Raw genomic sequence first — 16,751 nt, 5'->3', positions numbered from 1 at the left:
TTAGAACTAAAGATTTTATTATGGTGCTATTACAATAAAGTCAAAATTAACGTGTGTGAAGTAATCTACGGGTGGACAGCTATCAACGAAGTAGAAGTTGATAATGACAGGGAGAGTATTTAGATGTTAAATTTTGAACTGGGTGCAGTATGACAGCGAAGTGAGTGATATACACCTGATGATGGCCGTCTGAGGCCGAAACATGTAGTGTAGGAGACAAAATCAAAAGACACAAAATATATTGTTTGCACTTGAGACGGAGTTTGTATCATTTATCGTATGGAGTGCAACAGGATGCTTAAATATAATATTGAAAAGTCTATATCTTGAATGTACTTAATCTTAAGACTCTCTTGGCTACATCCTATTCCTTCACTGCTAAAAATGCAAGCATTTACATCTTTCATATAAGATTTTCAACACCTTACATTAAGACAGCCAGTGAATCTCTGTGAAATGTGTCAAGTCCTTGCTTTCTGCTGTGTTATCAACTGAAATCTTATATGACAAGGTTCTGTGACAAGGATTATTATGTGATAATTAGATAATTAGTTGCCCTAACCAAAGTACAACATATATCTTTCTGTGGAAATGATACTGAAATGTCAAAACACATAGTAAGCCAAAATTACTGCTAGGGGAACCCACTTCTTTTCATTTTCTCAGTTTTATTTATTCATATATTCTCCTTACAAATGATGTAATAGGGGTATCCACACGATTTTTGTTTTTTAAAAAATTACAGACTTTAATCTTCTAAAGAATGAATTTCTCCTAAATAATATTTAAATGTTCAGTTCAGTTCTGAACTCACAGAAGACATACTGCTTTTATATTATAAACGCTGGTTAACGCTGTTTATGAAAATCGCTGTTTATATTGAGAATGGTATGAACAGATAGATGCACTATGTGAGCAAAATGCAGTGACATTAATGGTGAACGAGGTGATGCATGCAGTAATCACTATGTTTTAAAGGCTTAAAGGAAAACATCAAATTCTGCTTCACACTAGGTAAAACCGTTACAGAAACTTGAAACGTGTATAATTTGCCTCTAGACAGAACTCGCTAAGTAGAACTTAAAATGTTATATAAATTATGGGAGTGATGAAAACAAGCATTTCACTATCCATGAACTGGCTCATTGGGAGGGAATCTCATATGCATTATGACAGGGCAAAATATGAATATGTAATGAATTGCTACAGAATTCATGCCTATACTACTGACAGTAAAAACAGATTTGGGTTAGCGTGTGCATAAACTTTAGAAAACACCCAAAAGAAAGAGAGGAGGGGGGGACAATATTTTCCTGAGGCCATCACAGGTAAGGAAAAAAAAAATTGTAGTTATAACCCTGAAACAAAGCAACACTCTTCATAATGAAAGAGACTGGAACTACCATGACTAAAATAGGCCAGACAAAAATTTGTTGTGATGTAAATGAGCACCAGGAGTTTGCTCCTTAGGAAATCAAAAACTTTTTCTGACAGATGTTTTGAAATGTCTAAAGGAAAATAAAATGTATAGTGGATATGTTCCAAGAAATTGTACTTTCTACACCACAATAATACTCTCTTATATCTGTGTACGAATTTCTTGGCGGGGGAACTTCACAATAATTTTACCTTACCCTGCATACTCCAATAATCTAGCCACATATGACACTTTTCTTTTTCCAAATACTCAAGGGCAAAGAGATTTGATGCCATGACAATCAAAGAAATATCAAATACTACACTTGCAAAGTTCAAAACATCAGACATCCACAGATGTTTCTAATAATGACAGAGTAATCAGATTCACTGTATCACCTCACAAGGAAACTCTTTGCATAAGCATAAAGAGAAAAGTCAGTCCAGAAATCTTCTGGTCACATCTTATATACTTAAATTTCAACTGTATTTATTTACAGACCAGCATCACAATACTAGTAGCTGGTGTGTTACATTCAGTTCAAATCCCTCATAATTTCCTCCAACTTTCCACATAACATGTTCTATGGAAATATTAAAAAGACAATAAAGCATTAAAGCAAACCATTATATACAGATTTAGTTCAAATTCATTCTACTTGAACCAAGTAATTTTTTAATGTACTGAATCCCAATTAGAATGCTGTATAGTACTTCTATCCTGTCATAGGTTTTTGAAGTCTACAAATGGCAGATAATAATAACACTACCTCCTAATATCTAAGATCTAAGAAGTCTTATTGGCAATTACTCTATTATGTTCAAAATGATATTGATAATCCCAAATCTTATTTATATAAATAGCAAACCTTGGCATAATAGTAGGGGATATCATTTTTAATTATGTCATTTTGCTGTGAGTTCTTAAAAATTTCTAAAATTGATCTTATTACTCTCCTTATAAATATGTACAGCATAGATTCCTTCCACTGCCTTGGTAACTTTTTTATGAAAACAAAACATATAGTTCCAAAGAATTTGTGTACCTCAAAATGTAACATGTTTTGTCCAGATTAGATCAGTTCAGCCACATTCTTTTATACCTGAAGTTATTCAGAATTGTTGTGTCTTATATGCATATGTACTTGAAAATATTTTAACAAATTTAAATTTGTAAATAACATACTTAATATTAAAAAGAATCTTTAAGAACATTCAATAAATATTAAATGGACTTAGGAATATAACTGTATAATTATAAATATTACAAGTAACAATTTTAATATTAATTATGTTGGTTTAAAAAATGCCAAGCATTAGTGTCAAATTATAAATATGCAGCAGTCCAACTTCACACAGTTCAGAAACACAATTAACTTCTGAATATAAAAATTCTTATTTCACCAAGAAATTGAACTATTATCATCATAAATAAGTAGTTCCTCTGTTCTGTACTTTGTAGTAAAATAATTTAGTGAAGCCACAATGCTAAACATAAGCAATGTGATGATACAACTTCAAAAGCATTCAATTCTGGCACATTATAGCAGGAATATTAAATGAACACTGACATTCACTGAACATTACTTATTGTTAATATCCAGTTTTGAAACTGAAAGATGTCATGCCAGATTTCAGAAGAAATAATTTTAAGTTGAAATGATGTTCAAATAACGATACCTTGTAACATTTCATGGCCAAGGAATACTAGGTAGATTGGATAAAAATGGAGAGAAGGGTTCTTAAGTGTGCAATATTTTAAATTATTTTCCTTCTTTTTGTGAATGAAAGAAAATGGAGAAAGAAACTAGAAGAACTTAATTACTGATTATAATGTGACTTGTGTGGCATCAGTGTAGCAGAGGAAGTTCAATGTACTCACACTGCTTCTAGTACAAAGTGTGCCATCTTCAATATAGCAAGGTACTCATGCTAAAATCACTTATGTTGTACTTACAAGACAACTGACTGGACTGGAAGTACAGGAATTAAGCTAACCTTGTATAAAATTCAATAGCATAATTAGTTGGCAGGCACTATATACAAGTCACAGCCACTGCAATTATGATAACTGGAAACTCCTCAAAAACAAAGTCTTTACTCAAATTGCTGCAATACTTATGTGTGTGTGTGTCTCTATATGTTTACAAAGTCACTGTGCAACTTTAAAGTTTAACAACTTTGGATCTGCACACGACAGAAGCAAATTATAAATGGTATACGGAAGCATATTTCATAAGTTTTGATGCAAATGTTGTTGCAGCTTCTGATAAGGCAACATTCCACATTAGTGGTAAAGCCTACCATCACATTTGGGGAAGTGAGAAATCTCAGAATGTCTAATAATATGAAATATAGCCCCCAAAATTAATATCTGGTTTGTTCTCTGGAAGTCATGCATTACTGATCCTTTTCTTCTTGAAGAAGCATCAGTAAATGTTGCAAACTTTCTTTACCCCTAAACTGCAATGATTAAATATTTCAAGTAACATCTTCCTCCAGCATCATGGCCTTCTTTTCCCCTGTGCTATAAATTTGAGAATGGCATTTCCCCAGACATGTGGATTGATAGGCATGAAATAATGCTTAGATGCTTTGTTAAAGAGGCCAAATAAAAATTAATCCATCAAAATTATGTAAATAACTTTTTTGGTGTGAAGAATCTGATGATTGGAAGATAATAAATATTTCACTACTTACTACTTTTTTATGATCTAATATTATCTTTTATTAAATCTTGAAATTTCCCTGTACATGAAATTATTCTGTTTCCAGAATGACTACAGTTTACTGGATAAAAACAATAGAAGAGATCTACAGCTGAAGCAACCAGTACCAGAACATGAATATCACGGCTGTTACATTGTAGTAAACACCACTCAGTATTACTTAGAAAACTTTGTTAAGTTTATAAGAAACAATATGGTACTACTATAAAAATATTTACATTCTATTAACTCCTTGTAGCCAATATGAACAAGCAATGAAATCACACATAAATTTTCACTATTCCTGTAATTTAGCCCAGCCAGTTCCTAAAAATATCTTAACTTAGTGACTCAAGAAATAAAAATGGCACGTGTAAGTAAACCATCACATTAATTCTCCTCATAATGAACTAAAATGAATACAATACTATTTGTAATTGTTTTCACTGATATTTATCTATTAATTCTTCCAGGGGTGTCAAATTGATGAACAAAAGTTAAAGACAGTTGTCATGCAAGTTTTGAGATTCAATACATTCTTTCAATTTCTTTTAATATCTAACACTGGTACAAGTAGAAACACATTTGGTATTAGCAAAGTGAGGGAATCAATTAGACATGAGTCTTAAGAGATCCCTAATTGCATAAATTTTCAGACCTATACAAGTGAAATTTTCTAGCATAATTATAGAAAATGTTTAACATGTACATGTATGATACATACCTGTACAAGGTCAAAGGAAGATTGGTGGGTGAGAAAGCTGTTGAAATTTTTGTGCACTGTGACTTTTAGAAACCACAAAGTAATTTAAAACCATAAGTTTCCTACAATTTCAGTGTTTATTATTCTTTTGTGAATCAATATTAACACTATTTCCTTATTCTTCCTCCATTATATGCAGAATCTTAACCTGTCATCTCTGAAACAGGTATCTCATTCCACTGATGGGTTTTTAATTCTCTGAGTTTAGTTTAGTTCATTAAAAAAGAGATCAAATACAAAAGATCACTATCTCCACCCTTCAGTAAAAGGATATGAATTTTCACCTGCTGTGGCAGCTGAGTTAACAACAGGTTTTGGTGACGAGTGAGAAGAAAGAGCTGCAGATGTTTCTACATGCTCATTGGTCAATGTAGCTGCTGAAACAGGGGGAAGCTCTGCAACTTGTTCTGGCTTCCCATCTAACCTATGAAAGCAAACAAATGCATGTTTCTTGTAATGCATGGGTGAAAGTGATACAAAGACTGTATGTCTCTCGAGCTAAATATAAACTCACTGCTACTTTTAAAACTACTAGCAGACGACACAGTATTCAATTTTGGCGGCAATATACTGCTTGCAACAGTGTGGTGGCAGTTCACTGCAACCGTGCAGTAGCTGTCATTGGATGCAGTGCTGACTCTTACTTAACGTAAATTCATTACTGCTTACTGTAATAAAGCAACACAAACTTGACCATAATTCATAAGAAATGCTACGATTCTCTTCTGCCTTCAAGCATGCCTAGCAGCATGTAAACATCTGAGGTGATTCAATATGTTGGTCAGATACCAATCTGAATTCAGGATATCCTGGAAAGCATTCAGGCCAATAATTTACCACACTTAAAACATACCTAACCAATATTTTTACATTATATAATGGTATCTTTGACTAGCATGAGGATTTTCTTCACTCCATATTTATACATTTTTGGTACACACAATACCACTACAATAAGGCCTCATCAGTTATGAAGAGCAGCTCTGATCCGTAATGTCACTGTTCACATTTTGCAGCATCAAACTGCAGAAGTGAATTCTTGCTGCCTAAAATGGGTGCTTATGCTAATGCACATACATTATTTGCTAATCAGACTCATGGCTGTGGATGCAGACCCCAGTGAAACACCAGTTTCTTCTGCCAAATGTCTCTGCAAAAATTGGTTTCCAACCATGTATGAATATCTTAAAATTTTTCCTTCAGTTACCAGACACCTCTTGGATTGTTTCTTTTGTCACAAACTGAATGCATGATTAACCACTTTTGGAAAAGTTCTGATACACACAATGCTGTGGGAATCTCTTTCTATGGGTCAACCTCTGAAGCACTTTATCTAGGTTTCCTTATATAAAGCAAAGTAAAAATAAAGCTACCCTGTTCTTAACTGACCATCTCTGTGGTACAGTGGTCAGAGCTCCTGCTAGAGATCCAGAGGTCCCGGGCTCGATTCCTGGCACTACCAGATTTTCTGAGTAGTAGTGGGTCTTGAACAGGGTCCACTCAGCCTCGTGAGGATAACTGATGAGCTACTTGAATGGAAAAGTAGAGGCTCCAGTCTAGAAAACCGAGATTAGCACCTGTGGGGAATCCATTGTGCCGACCACGTGACACCCTCTGCAAAAGTTGGCACTAACTTCGCCGACAAGTGGTGGTCAGTTGCTTGGTATAGTTTACTTGCAGACTAAAAGCCACAGAGTATTTTTTGAGCTTAACTAAGTACCACACCCTGATGATATATGATGTGTGCAGCACCTCTGAACTAGATGGGAGTCATCAGTTTCAGGCCCCAGCTGCTTAACCCCCATGAAAAGAGCCCAGTACTCAGCGGAGAGTAGATTGCATGGGACCCAAAGCCAGTCTGTACACTGTGGAGGGGAGAAAAAATAACTGGCATCTACCAGGAATCAAACACTGATTCCTCTGTCATCCAACAATAACCTAGTTAGGAAAACACTGCTAAATAATATACATCATTACAAGAGTAACATGATTCAGCCCTGAAAAAAAAAAATTTAACAAGAAAACTTCTAATTGCTACTGTACCGATCACAATGTTTGATGACTGCATAAATGACTTGTCATTGTAATGGAGAATTATGTAGTAATTGCCAGCCAAATCATCCATCAAGATCATGATGTTGCCATGTTTCCTTCTTGTTTATATTCTCTGTATAAATCTTCACAACTTAAGAACTAACAGAGTGGTCCCAAGGTCTCAGAAATAATGTGATCTTCCAAATCTATTATACCAAGTCTCTGTAGTGTGCTATCAAAAATCCTGTTTATGCTTCAGTTCATTTAAATTCAAATGACAATTTAACTGCTTGTGCTTGATCACATCTTGAAATTCCAAATATTGTCCTCAGCACCACTCTTGAATGTGTTCAGTCTACAAAGACCATTCCAAAGAACCCATCCAAATCAGATGCCATGTTTAACATGCAATATTTTTTGAGGTGATGAGATTTTAGCCTCTGCCCAATCCCCATGCTGGAGACCACCACTTGCCTGCTGCCCACAACTGTTTATTCAGTAGATTCCCAGCCATCCCCAATATTTATCTACAACCTGGATGAAACATGGGTTCTATAAGGGGTAGGGACCTTCCTGGCTAGCTGAGTGACTGTTAGCTACAGGAGGACACTGTTCCATAGAGTGTACATGCCACAAATGAGTGCTTCTCTAACAATGTTTCACATATTCACTAAAATTAAAGAAACAGGAACAAACCTATACTGTTTGAGGAGCGTACAGTCTCCCCCTTCATTAGTATCCAAGTTGTACACATACAAGGTTCCATCAGCTGATGCCACCAGGAGACGCAAAACTTTCTGAATCCTGACCAAAAGAACAAATAAACAAAGTTGTCAAGAATAACTCACTAATGCTGACAGGCAAATGTACATATAATATTTTCTGCACACCCATCTGTGGTTATAGAAGTCTATGCATACAGTACCAACATTTTCTGATACACTGAAATAATTGTGTTTGATGAAATACTAATCAATCACATGTCCTATTCACTGATTTCTCATGTTTTCACTAATGCTCAGTTTAATACTGCTATTCAATTATATGTCCCATTCTGAAATTTCACATGTCTTTAGCAATGACCAATTTAATGCTGTTAAGTTGGCCATGGACTTAATTTTTTAATAGGCCCTTCATTTGACATGGGAACTACAGTTTCTTACTTCATTTATTTCAAATGGGCCTTTAATCTGACAAGGTAACTGTGTGTTGAGCTGGAAGAATGATGAAAGGAACTGGAGAGAAATTAAATCTGTCGAACCTTAACATCAAGGAATATGGACAAGACAGTAGCTAAGAGAATTTCATGGACCCTATACCAAATTGTAGAATAAAACTGAATGACATAATGGTTAAACAGGTGGGTGGATTTATTTGGGAAGTGAAATAAATTCAGAATGCAAAATCAATAAAATGATCAAATGAAGAATATAAAATAGTTCCAAATTTTATCAGATTATGAAAGGAACATTATGGAACACAGAGATCCCAAAAGAATGTAAAAGAATCTATAAAACACAAGGCTAAAGATGGGGCCTTTACAAACCAAAAACCTGTTTACCAAAAAACAGAAAAATCCAAGCAAGTGATACATTTTTAGACGAGATACAAATAGAAATGATTCTCAGGGTTTGGCCATGTAAAAAGAATAGACACTACAAGGATAATGAGAATTAAAATTTTAAGAAAAGAGACTGTTATGCCGTGGTGGCAGGGGGGCGTAGAGGTATCCCACTGCTGCCACCACTGTTACTCCCCTGCAACAGGGGTGGATTGGTTATCTCACTGCTGTCACCACAGTTACGCCGTGTGACAGGGGGCGTGGAGGTATCCCGCTCTGTCACCCAGTTTAGTATGCTGCCACCATCTTGTTCTGTCAAGAAAACTCAAGTAAACTTATCGATCGCTTACGTCACTAGTCCTGGCTTTAACTCGCAATTCGCCGAAGCTTCGGGAGGGCTGGAGTCGTCAGGGAAGATGGTAACACTTGAGGGGAGGCTAAGTTCAATTAACATCACAGCGCATTTCTATCCTACTCTATTCAACTATGTCGCTATCTACATAATTTATACACTTTGCCGACATCTGTCGGTTCGCATTACATTTGGTTATGACCCTGTAGTACACACATTAGTTCTACTACCCTGTCACCCTGATATTGGGTACTCAGTACCTCTATCTCTCTTTCTCAGTAAACCTAGTCCATCTAGTCTTCACTTTCTCTCCCTGGGGTTTGCACTTTAATATTATCACACTTATTGTTCACGTCTATATGAAGTTGGTTCACTTACTTGATCTGAGGAAACAGACGCTCGCCATCACCAACCAACAACTACTCGTTGCCATCACTCTCTCGGTGATGGCCTCCGGCTGAACTCTATGTCAATTAATAATATTCAAAAGTTTTTCGACTGATTCCTCTAGGGTTTATGTACCCTCTTTTTGCTGACTCGTTGGGTTTCGGGGTGTATTGGCCCGCCCATTCTGACGTGATTTTGGGTCGGTGTGGCCCACTCATTGGCTGTTTATTGAAAGGGGGTTGGCTCTTTCAGGTCTACCGCCTTCTCCGACTCAGCGTTTTCCTCATGCCATAGTATTTATGACCTACTTCATATGGCTTCTTCCTCAATGTCAGCGTTATTACCTGCCGTGCTAGCATTCTGATTACTAAGCTATAGCCTGTTACACTTCTTTGTAAACCCAAGCTTCCTGGTACGTTTCATTATTTCTGTTTCTTAATCTTAAAGTCTAGATACACTTATTCCAAATTTACCCCAAAAAACTATATCTACTTGTACATAATCCTTGCGCCATTACAGAGACTTATGTGATACCAAAGAGGGACACTGTTTAGTCAGATACTGGAAGACTTCAAGAAAAAAGGGATGTGCTGGAAAGAAATAAAAAAGAAAAGGCTGTGAGAAGAAAGAAAAAATAAATAAAGGATTGGAGACATTTCAGCCATTAACCCAGATAAAATGGAAACAATGCTGCTAGTAGTAATGGTAGTGGTAGTGGTAGTTTTTTTTTATTGCTAGTGGGGTGGGACTAAGTCCTGTGTACTGTGGCCACTTCTGGCCTGTTGTACCAGCCCCAGATGATAGGTGAGGGTGATTGTGGTGCAATTGGTGGAATAAAGATTGGCAGGGGAAACCGAAGTACTCAGAGAAAACCTGCCCCAACGCCATTTTGTTCACCACAAATCCCACTTGACCAGACCCGGGATCGAACCTGGACCGCCGCAGTGGGAAGTCAGGGGCTAACCGCTTGAACTACGGCGCAGCCCTAGTGGTAGAGGTGTAGAGGCAGTGGTGCTGGTGCTGGTGGTGTTGGTAGTAGCAGCAGCAGCAGCAATAGTAATAGTAGCACATGAAGAAGAGAGTTGTATCTCCAATGTATGTCCAGAAATGATGATTCTTACACCAAAGATGGCCTTGTACTTAAGGATCATACCTTGAAAATGAATGGGGGACTGAAGGTACAGGTCCACATACTATTAGCTTTGACACTAGATTGAAGTGAGTGACCAGCTTTATGCTTTGGCTGCGTATATCCCCAGGGGTGGGGGGGACGATACCCAATGAATAAGATGGGCAGGCTGCAGAGGTTGTTTGAATGAGGTGTCTATGATGAAAGTGCCATCTGCTGTCAGGAATCAAACCAGTCATCTGGCCCACAACCAGTCACAACATGCAAAGAACATGTTATTAATACTATGGTCACTGTTTAAACTATTCTTTTATTCTTACATCACATAAAATAGTGATAAAAACTCACATGGTAATGGCACAGACATTTCGCAATCCTTGGTATGGAAGGTGAACAGATGCAAATGCCCGGCCCTGGTTAAAAACATCAGTCACTTGGGAGGGGAGATAATTAGCTGATGCAGTGACAGCTTTTGTCAGGTAACCCATCCACCCTTGGTTCTCCTCTGAAGCTTGTCTTGGCCTGAAAAAAAATTCTAATTATATTCTTTCGTATTTTAAAAATTATTACACTATGTGAAGAGTTCCCCCAAAATATTAATCCATAGTTCATAATAGAATGAAAGTAGGCATGGTAAACCATCTTCAATGTTTCCTGTGACATAAAAGGCTTAATTGATCTCATCGCATAGCAAGCTGCATTTAATTTAGGTATAATTTGTTCAATATGTATTTTCCAAGACAGTGTACTGTCTACATATATTCCAAGGAATTTTGTATCAAGTACTTTACAGATTAATTTGTTGGCATAACTGATGTCCAGATCAATTTGGTGGTTGTTTTTAGTTGTGAATGATATGTAATGGGTTTTATCAAAATTTAATGAGAGTAAATTGGCTTCGAACCATCTGTTTAAGGCTTCAAATACAATATTTATGTCATTTTTAAAGTTTTCAAATTTAGAGTTCTTAAATATTATACTAGTGTCATCTGCATATAGAATTGGTTTAGATTTATTGTTGATGGTTTTAGATAGATCATTTATGTAGAGAAGAAAAAGTAAGGGACCTAAAATTGATCCTTGTGGAACACCGTGCTTTATAATTCCCCAGTTTGAAAATGCATTATGACTGGAGTTTTTATTATTTATTTCAACTCTTTGATACCTGTTTTTGAGGTATGATTTGATCCATTCATTAGCTTTGCCAGTTATTCCATAGAAATTTAATTTCGATAGTAAGATATCATGATTAACACAATCGAAAGCTTTTGCTAGATCACAGAAAATCCCTCCCACAATTAATCTGTCATTGAGAGCACTTAAAATATCGTTAGTTAGTTCATAGGTTGCTTTTTCTGTTGTTAGGTCTTTCCTAAATCCAAATTGCTCTTTGACTAATATGTTGTTAGAATTTAAGTGTTCAAGTAGTCTATTATACATAACTTTTTCAAAGACTTTTGAGAATGAAGTCAATATGGATATTGGTCTGTAATTAGAGATGCATTTTCTCTCTCCTTTTTTAAAAAGTGGTTTCATTACAGCGTATTTTAAGCGTTGAGGAAAAGTACCTGATGATAAAGATTTATTACATAGATGATTCAAGGGTGAACTGATGTAAACAGAGCTTGCTTTAAGTAATTTGGTAGAGATTTCATCATATCCATGTGAATTTTTGGGCTTAAGGGATTTAATAATGTTTTCAATTTCCTTCCTTGTTGAGAATTTGAGATTGATATTTGGAAATGAATTGTTAAAGGCACGAGACAGATAGTATATTGGATTATTATTATTATTATTATTATTATTATTATTGGAATATGTTTTCTCAGCTAATGAAAGGAAATATTCATTAAATGCACTTGCGATAGCTTGTGGATTGTTAGTGGACTTCCCTTCAATATTCAAACTTTGTACGTCTTCATTAACAGATTTCTTTCCTGATTCAACTTTCACAATATCCCAGGTGGTTTTAATTTTATTGTTTGATTTTAGAATTTGGCTGTTATAGTTATTCTGTTTGGCTTCTTTAATGACTTTTGACAAAATTTTACAGTACATTTTGTAGTGACTTTTTAGTCTTGGATCATTACTGTCCCTACTGGCCAAATATAGTTGTCTTTTGTGTTTACATGAAGTTTTTATTCCAATTGTTATCCAGGTGGATTTGTTTTTATTTTCATTTTTGACTATTTTTAAGGGAAAGCTTGAATAAAAGATCCTCAAGTATGTGTTCAGAAAGCAATTAAATTTAGAATCAATATTATTGCTGTCAAATACATTGTCCCATGATTCATTACTTAATTTTGTGACAAAATCTGCCATCGTATGCTTGTTGATTTTCCTTACTGTTTGATATTGTTGATTACTGGGCTGAAGGTCAATATTATTTATTTCTATGAGTTGAGCATCATGATCGGATAAGCCATTTATAAAGGGTCCTACAGTATAGTCTCTTAATTTTGAGTTATCAATGAATATATTATCTATCGCTGAACTAGAATTATTTTGAACTCTTGTGGGAAAGTCAACAGTACTGGAGAGATTCAGCAAAACTGAAAGAAGGATATGTCTCATTTTATATCACATTATTGTGTTGCCTTCCCCTCTCTGATCCCTGAATCAATCACTCTGAATGAACTATATGTCATCTGAGGTCATCCTACCAAAGTCATTTTTAATTCTCTGTTATCAAAATGCCCAACCTGGAAGTCATCTGAATTTGTTAGGTGGGAACACCACCAGAACCATTCATTGACTACATTGTTCAGTTCCGTTTGGTGATATATCAGTGAAAATATGCAACTTTTATTAAACTAAGTTCATGGAGCTGAGCCCTTCCTGAGAAGTTGCCAGCTGTGTAGCTACTCAAGAACATGCCAAAGTTTTATGGAACCCAAGGATTTATTACTGTGTTCACAAGAACCCTCCAGTGGTCCATATCCTGAGCCAGATCAATCCAGTCCATACCACCTCATCCTGTCTCTCTAAGATCCATTTTAATATTACCCACACACCTACGTGGTGTGTTCAAAAAGTATCAAACCTTCTTTTTTCCCGTGTAAACCAATGAAGTGCAGGAGGCTCCCTTCAGTGAAGATGTGGAGGGGGACATTCATGCGCAGTCGTGATTTTTTTCCTGCCCGCAGAAAGCGTCAGTCGCTGGCAGTCAGCCTATGAGTGAGGACATGTAGTGACCACTTGTCGGATTCCAGTAAGGTGTAAAATGACGGAAAAACATGAGCAGTGATATTGCATCAAATTTTGCCAAAAGCTTGGTGATACCCAAGTGGAAACCATTTGCAAGATTCAACAGGCTTTCGGGGACGATGCCATGAGCAACTCAAGGATAAAGGAGTGGTACAACGGCTTCAAAGATGGCCGCACATCAGTGAACAGTGAACCGTGTTCAGGCAGACCCTCAACAAGCCAAAATGAGAATGTCATTGAGCAAGTGCAGACTTTGGTCATGGAGGACCGTTGTATCACAGTCCGAGAACTTGCAAACAGGATAGTGGTAAGCATTGGATCAGTACATTCAATTTTGACGAAGGATTTGGGCACGAGTGTCTGCGAAATTTGTACAGACACTGCTAACAATGGAGCAGAAGCAACACCGTCTGGAAATCGCACAGGACATGCTGGACAATGCAAACAGTAACCCCAACTTTCTGAACACCGTGATCACAGGTGATGAGTCGTGGGTTTATGGGTACGACCCAGAAACCAAGATGCAGTCGTCACAGTGGAAACATCCGACATCCCCAAGGCCAAAAAATGCATGTCAGGTCCGCAGCAATGTCCATGTCATGTTGGCCGTTTTCTTCAACTCCCGTGGGGTTGTGGATCATGAGTACACACCACAAGGCCAAACTAACACAAAGGAATACTACCAGGAGGTCCTTCGTCGCCTTCGTGATGCTGTGCAGCGCAAACGACCAGATCTGTGGGCAGCAAAAACTTGGCAGCTTCATCATGATAATGCACCCGCCCATTCTGCCCATCTGATTCAGACTTTCGTCGCCAAACACAACATCCCTGTGGTTCGTCAGGCTCCCTACTCCCCCGACATGGCTCCGTGTGACTTTTGGCTATTTCCCAAGCTGAAAATGCCGCTGAAAGGAACCCGATTTGAGTCAAGAGAAGACATCGTGCGGAATGTGATGGCCCGGCTGATCACCATCCCAAAAGACGTGTTCCAGAAGTGTTTCCAACAATGGTGGAAGCGCTAGAAGTGTGCGCATTACCAAGGACACTACTTTGAAGGGGATTAGGGTTTTGTACCTCCAAATCAATAAATGTATTTCTGCTGGCCAAAGGTTTGATACTTTTTGAACACACCACGTATATCTTGGTCTTCCTAGCGGTCTCTTTCCTTCTGGCCTTCCACCAATATCCTATATGCATTCCTGGATGACTGATTGAGATTAGCTCTTTCTAAAGGGCCCAAATAAGTAGGTGTCTTCCTTTCTCACCTGAAAACAGAAACAGATCCAGTTTCCGAAACATCGTGTGCTCTATTACCTAAAATTTCGGACGATGGAAAAAGTCCCAAACTCCAGTAATTCTGTGTGTCATCCACCGTCAGAACCCTTTAGAATCTACTCTCCATATGATCTCTGTGCATTATTTGTTTACTCACTGTGTCTCTCCCTAACTTCTGCCATCATCAGAGAGTGTTCAGTATCACAATCTGCTGCCCTAAACGATCAGACATGAAGAATACCTGAATGCCATCTCCTATCTATCAAAATATGGGCAATCATGGTTGTGTGTCTTTCCATCAGATGCCCAAGTAAATTTATGACTGTTACAATGTGGGTACATCGTACTTTTGACAATAAGATTTTTTGATGTGACTAAGTTTACTACTCTAACTCCATTATCATTACTAATTTCATGCAAACTCTCATTCCCAATTATTGATTTGAAAATGTCTTCCTTCCTAACAAAATTTTCATATGGTATTCACAGAATTTATTGATTACACGTTCTAGTTCCTTGTAGAAGTTGTCCTTCATATCATCAAATTTATCCTCTGTTGGGTCATGAACATTCAGAATAATCATATCATACTTGCAACCTCTTAGTATTATGTACTATTACTATTACTAACAAACTGTACCCTCTTAACTGCTGATATGATTCTCTTATGTATGAAAAAATATGTACCTAGTTGATGGCCATCATTCCCCTTTCCATAGGAAAATGCAGATTCTCCTACTGGTTTGGTGCCACCCCTGTTCCATCTAACCTCCTGTATTCCCACTAAATCTGACTTATATATTGATATTTCTTTTGCAACTGTCATAAGTGACCTTGGCCCATACAAGCTTCTTACATTCCACGTACCAAATCTCATGTCCATTTTCTTTAGCTTAGGTCATTTATCCAAAGAATCCATCCAGGTCCGTGGCCTTTTGTGACATTTCATAACACACTATTTTTTATGAGGAGGAGTTTTTAACCCCATGCCCAACCCAGAGACTGCTTTCTCAGTACATTCAAACTGCCCTCAGTATCTGGAGGCCATCTCCTCCAACAACAACCTGAGGATGTGCCACGCTGTGGTGAATGCAATTTTTATTAGTGTGTACATTAATGAAACTTTTATTAGTGTAACTTATTACAAAAATGGACACAGTGATTGGTCTGCTCTTCTGGAACCCTAGTGTGCCACAACAATGAGTGCTTTAAAGATGTGTTTACTTTATTCAAGCATGGAGAGTGAGACAGAACGAAAGGGAGAGAGCATGTGTGTGTAGAATTCCTGCCTACCAACCCACCTATCCAAGTACCAACCACATTAAAATAATAACTGGAGATTTCTTTCACAATTTAGAACTAAAAACTCAAATTTATTTTAAGGTCTTGTTATAGTGCTACTAACATTCTCTGAATGTAGTGTGGTTAGACATAAGTAGTATCACACACCGAAACTGCAAAGTGATTACAAATTGAAGTCTAAGATTCTACTGCAAGTGGACTATATGGACTAGGTGAGAGGTCTGGATTAGACATTGCTTCTCACTCACACCAGCACAAATGAATGCTGTGACTGTACTGTAATAATGAGAAACTGTATCACTTTATTACATTTGTGTAAAACTGTAATGAGATAAATCTGACCTCTACCTTGTATCATCAGAGCTAGTAACTTGAAATGTTTCTTCAGTTTCTGAAAGGGAGCTGAACAATAGTGGACAATCGCTCACATTTTATCTAATGATGCTGCAATATCAATGGCTGAAGTCATCCAGTACAGATAATACCAGCAATCAGAATAAAATGAAAGTACAGAGAAAAATCTTTACATAAGATACTGCATAAAACAAATCAGACTGGCCTGAATATGGAATGTGACTGAACTATGACTACCGCCTCTGTGGTCTAGTGGTCAGAGT

General features: G+C 37.0%; 1 protein-coding gene across 5 annotated transcripts in view; it reads right to left on the bottom strand.

Annotated features, from left to right (window-relative positions):
* Window positions 1-16,751, bottom strand: part of LOC111873270 (WD repeat domain phosphoinositide-interacting protein 2) — a 52,552-nt gene that overhangs the window by 20,657 nt on the left and 15,144 nt on the right. For all 5 annotated transcript variants that reach the window (XM_023867832.2, XM_023867833.2, XM_023867837.2 and 2 more), the window contains 3 exons: window positions 10,699-10,872; window positions 7,618-7,725; window positions 5,172-5,311 (listed from right to left, as the gene is read on the bottom strand). In XM_023867832.2, coding sequence (XP_023723600.1) covers window positions 5,172-5,311; window positions 7,618-7,725; window positions 10,699-10,872 — 422 coding nt within the window. The remainder of the gene's footprint in view (window positions 1-5,171; window positions 5,312-7,617; window positions 7,726-10,698; window positions 10,873-16,751) is intronic.

The sequence above is a fragment of the Cryptotermes secundus genome, unplaced genomic scaffold (assembly GCF_002891405.2).
Source record: "Cryptotermes secundus unplaced genomic scaffold, Csec_1.0 scaffold131, whole genome shotgun sequence".
In the NCBI taxonomy this organism is placed as follows: domain Eukaryota; kingdom Metazoa; phylum Arthropoda; class Insecta; order Blattodea; family Kalotermitidae; genus Cryptotermes; species Cryptotermes secundus.
This window is presented reverse-complemented; position numbering and strand designations above follow the sequence as displayed.